Raw genomic sequence first — 5,309 nt, forward strand, 5'->3', positions numbered from 1 at the left:
AATAAAATTCCTTCCAACTTGTCAATAATTAACTTCTCGAAATTGGGGACGGAAATATGACTTACATTGGCATTACGCCTATATAAAAAATAGTAAAACTGAAAACAAAAAATAAGAAAAATAATAATTTGTAAAAGACAAATGATTACAAACAAATAGTTATGGAAAAATTAGATATTAATTTAATTATAATGTCTTTTCCGTCCCTGAAAATAAAGTAATAGCATTTAATAAACCTTGTGGAGCAATCTTTCGATAGGCCAAAACTAATAATTATAATTGTTTCCGAAACATGATACGACAGATTACAACTACGACTCTCCGCTGGCTACGCTCGGACGTGGGGATGGTGGATTCTGAACAGGCACTTCAGTTTAGTCCGTGTAATGGACCTTAACTACTTTAACATAGCATTGAGGGAATTTTAAAATTGAGCGAATCATCGCGGCACGATATCAAAAGCTTACGCCCATTCTTAATGCATTCTTTGTTCCAGATGATTAATTTGTGCTTGCTATGTGAAATGTATTGATTGGAGCACGACGTTTCGGATAACTTGGAATAATGTATCTACCATAAGTTTTACTCTCAGATTCCCAACATCAGGTATGAAGAGATAGGTTAATATAAAATACTTAATCTAGTATCTTTTACGGTTTTTAATCAACAGAACACAAACAATAGTAAAAATGAAATGTACAGATGACGTCACATCAATCAATCGCTTGCAAATGACGGTCGCAAAGTGTTGTGATATTTAATTCAGTAATAATTCGTTCATGCCCATACAATACACGAATAGTTTGGTCAAGCCTTATTTTAGACAGGCTGCTTGCGTAGTGTATTCGCACTATAACTCTCATATCTTTGATTATCGATAGGTTTTATTAAAGGAATTAATTAGTCATTTTTTTCATTAATGCGGTTTTACAAGTGTCAGTTTTCGAAGTATGTTTTACAAGTGTCGTTTTGAATAAACATGGGGCAAAAAGTTTCGCGTACTGATTTTGAATGGGTGTATACTGAAGAGCCGCACGCTTCGCGACGTAAAATCATTTTGGAAAAATATCCGCAAATTAAAAAGCTTTTTGGATATGATCCGAATTTTAAATGGGTGGCCGGTACAATGGTATTGCTTCAATTGCTCGCACTGTTTGTTGTAAAAGATTTATCTTGGACCTTGCTTTTGATAGCAGCATATTGTTTTGGAGGAATATTGAATCACTCACTTATGCTAGCGGTCCATGAAATATCGCATAACTTGGCTTTTGGACATAGCCGCCCAATGTATAATCGTATTTTGGGCTTTATCTGCAACCTGCCAATTGGACTGCCTATGTCGATTTCTTTCCGCAAATACCACCTTGAACACCATAGGTAAGATAACTTCAAGCGATTTGTGCGAGGGAGGTGCACTACATCTTATCGTTTGAGCGGAGAATGCGTTTCATTAAAAGGCTAGCAACTTTTAGAAATATCAACTAGGGACATTACAATGACTAACGACGTGGATAGAATGCCGGCAATAAAAAGGCAACGTGAAAATACATAGTAACATAAGTTATTTCTAAAACCATATGGAGACTTGTAAACTTTTTTCTCAAGATCAGGATTTTGTTGAGGAAACTTTCCTATATGGCCGGTCGCGTGGCATCTTCCACCCCATTATTAGATAGCGCATCGTAAACTGCTACTTCAAAAAATGCAACAACCTATGGGCCTCTCGATCCAAATTTCCCAATTTTTCCCTACATTTTTGCTTGTTTTAAGCGAATGAAAGCACAGAATTTTAATGAAAGCATAGGAAGTCCTTGAAATTTATCTAAAACGTATAATTTTATTCAATTGAACAAATCCCTTTTATTGCTTCAAAACTGGAACTCACCACCGCTTCGGAAATTGTGGAACGATGTGGTTAACACTACGAGTAATTAATAGAGCTTCGGAAAGTTTTCGTAAAATTTATTCCAGCAGCGTTGTCTACGGGGCTTTCGTGCAGATTTTTTTACAAGTAGGCGACATTACTTTTGTTCAGAACTCCTTTTCCCAAAGGCTACTTTTTGCTGTAGCAGCATACAATTACCGGGAATGCTAATGGAGTGGCAGTTCTTGGCCGGATCGTTCCGGTAAAGAAGATCCGACTGTTATTATTGCTGTTGTTGTAGCAGTAGCGGCAAATAGCTGCCGCCCCACTAAACTAGCCCTGTCTGGGTACCGCACCCCACCCCCAGAGCCGTCTCATAGGCGTCCCTTGGTCGTACTTCAAATAAATAGTCTTATAAGCCTAACTTCGGCTACGTTGTTCTAGTATTTTTGTGCAAAATTTCTTTTCGCGTAGGCGGCCTTTGGCCTCGCTTTGCCCAGCATTTTGTGCAGAACTACTTTCCATTAAGACAATTCGGCCTTTTCATAGACAAGTATTGTTTATTTGGTTTCTTGGGCATTTTACTTTTGCTTCTACGCTTTCCTTCACAGTTCATTGATTATAGTTTATATCAATATTTTATCAGCGAAAGACGCAGTTTCATACCCGCGATTATTTGGTAGAGAAGGTCTTCCACATTTTAAATGAGAAAGGCCCATCTTTAGAAAAGATATAGATGTAAGTTATTTTATTTCAAAATTGGTAAAATTTACCACCGTTTCTCCTATTTTGGTTATTTCAAAAAATAAATACTGCCAGGCACCTTCAAAACAACATAAAACGCCATAGAAGATATAAATGAATAAAAATAATAAATGTTATGGTTTAAAGGGCGGCGGCCGCCGTAGCCGAATGGGTTGGTGCGTGACTACCATTCGGAATTTAGAGAGAACGCAGGTTCGAATCTCGGTGAAAGACCAAAAAGAAGAAAACGTTTTTTTTTTAATAGCGGTCGCCTGTTATTGTTGTTGTTGTAGCAGTAAAAGAAGCTCCGTCAGTGTAGAGTATATCACCGGTCGTCTTCGTCAGGCTCATCTAAGGGAGGCCCAGCAAACATGCTGTTCCGACAGGTTGAGTCCAGTGGAAGAGGGGTGTTAGATGTGTGGGTTTTAAAGGCCATGTGAAAAGGTGGATAGAGTTGTGCGACGTGCCTTCACATGCTGGACATATGTTTGATATGTCGGCACGACCCTCAAACTCCAATTTGCGGAAAAAGAGATCTGTACGAAGTTCAGAGAAATACGGTGTTAATTGCCCAAAAATGCTACCAAGTTCCTTGAGAGATTACCTCCAGTCGCTATTGCATTTACCCATGACGCTGCCAATTTTACTTCTGTCGTATTTCTCTTTTGGATTCATCATTTGTAGTATATTTGAGTAATTTTGCTTCATTTATAACAAAGATATCAAGTTTTTTTTTTACTTTTTGAAAATTACTGTTATATGGAAGTTACAAATAAATTTGGATACATTTTTTTGAAAATTATGGAATCAATTTATTTTTGTTATACATTTAACGTTTAATTTTATCTATTGCTTAAATTAATGTTCTTATGCAGCCCTGGTCCCATTCTCGAAATGCGCAATATTATCGCCGGGTGCATTGCAATATCTTTGTAATGTCGCCATTATGAGGGAACTTTTTGAGAAAAGAAAGCAATATAAGATATCATATTTTATAAGAACTAATATTTACTGGCGAATGATCATTCTATCTTGGTACATTATTGGCTCCGCCACTCTGTTAGTTGTTCTGATTCTTCTGGATCTGATAAAGAACAAAGACTGATGTTCTGTGAGAGGTAGAAACTATCCCGAATGAAATTGGGCGTAGAAACAAATATTGAAGATAGATGGCCAATCGAAAGACGAAGATTCCTTTTATGACTATTTCCCATCATGACCCGTTTATTGTTTGCTTGATGTCGAAGAGGAAGTTTCACCTTATACGAGAATTTGCCCTCTTTTTTTTATCGAATTCGAAATTGATGTGAGTTTCTGTTGAGAATACACCCTGTTCAACAAAAACATAATGTTTTTAAGCTAAAAATTGCAATATATCAATTGTAAACCAAAAATATTTTTATGGAACTAAAAAAACAAATTTATTGCAGGTATCAAGGTGACGAAGGAGTGGATACGGATATTCCTACTTTCTTAGAAGCAAAACTCTTTGATACAACTTTTGGAAAATTTATCTGGGTTTGTTTACAACCCTTTTTTTACATTTTTCGTCCTTTAATAATAAATCCAAAACCACCTACTGGACTAGAAGTTGTCAATACTATCATACAGATAATATTTAATACAATTGTCGTTTATTTCTTTGGATGGAAAGCTCTAGCTTACTTAGTTATTGGATCTATACTAGCAATGGGATTGCATCCGGTGGCTGGGCACTTTATTTCGGAGCATTACATGTTCGCCAAAGGTTTCGAAACGTACTCCTATTATGGGCCACTTAATTGGATAACGTTCAACGTTGGCTATCATAATGAACATCACGACTTTCCTGCTGTTCCAGGTTCGAGGTTGCCTGAAGTGAAACGTATCGCTCCGGAATTTTATGACACAATGCCACAGCATACGAGTTGGTCACGGGTGCTTTATGATTTTATTACCGACCCTGCTGTAGGTCCATACGCTCGTGTCAAACGTCACAAGCGCGGACTTAAGACGTAAGTTAGGCAATAAAAATGGAAACTTTCCTTGAGCGCATCTAGTATAAGTGATATTTTTGAATATAATTTGCGCATTTTTATTGAAAAAGCCACCTAATATCACCTAATTCATATATATATGTAAATTTGCAAATATAGTTTGAAAAATGTATCCCTAAATTGAGTTATAAACAGTATTTTTTTGTTACTTCACTTAAATATATAATATTATGTATCACTTTTATTTTCTATTCCATAATATTCACTTGAATTATAAATCATGTAAATATGAACTATTTTCAAATACCAAATATAGATATAATGAAGCTAAACTGTGTACTAGTATGAATCGTTCAAATTATCGTAAGACTTTAAAAACAAAAAAATATATAATAACGTGAAAAAAACTTTAACTGAACCATTTGTGTAATTATGAAGAAGTATTTTGTATTTACATATAATATGTAAAGTATTCTATTTGCTAAATAAATAAAATGCACCATGCTGATTTGTAATTTGTTAATATATTTTCACTGGCAAATTATTGTAAATATAATATACAGGCGTAGGTATGTATGTATATAAAAATGCAGCAGTGCCGAACTAAAACATCCACACTATTTCCGCATTTTCCAAACATTTATGGGAAGTATTTATCCTGTTACAACAACAAATTAACATGGCAAAATGTTGATTTCACTTAAATATAAAATAGTGCATACAGG

The 5,309-nt window shown here is 35.4% G+C and overlaps 1 protein-coding gene across 2 annotated transcripts; it reads left to right on the forward strand.

Moving 5' to 3' along the window:
• Positions 1–900: 900 nt before the first annotated feature.
• On the forward strand, positions 901–5,099 carry LOC129248463 (sphingolipid delta(4)-desaturase DES1). 2 transcript variants are annotated; one of them, XM_054888017.1, is made up of 3 exons: positions 989–1,129; positions 1,194–1,377; positions 4,039–5,099. In XM_054888017.1, exons 1-3 carry the CDS (start codon positions 1,111–1,113, stop codon positions 4,604–4,606), a joined length of 771 nt encoding a protein of 256 aa, XP_054743992.1. In that variant the 5' UTR covers positions 989–1,110; the 3' UTR covers positions 4,607–5,099. The 2 variants fall into 2 exon arrangements, with proteins under 2 accessions (XP_054743991.1, XP_054743992.1); XM_054888016.1 differs by having other exon boundaries at positions 901–1,377.
• Positions 5,100–5,309: the final 210 nt, after the last annotated feature.

This window comes from Anastrepha obliqua, chromosome 5 (genome assembly GCF_027943255.1).
Source record: "Anastrepha obliqua isolate idAnaObli1 chromosome 5, idAnaObli1_1.0, whole genome shotgun sequence".
Classification (NCBI taxonomy): domain Eukaryota; kingdom Metazoa; phylum Arthropoda; class Insecta; order Diptera; family Tephritidae; genus Anastrepha; species Anastrepha obliqua.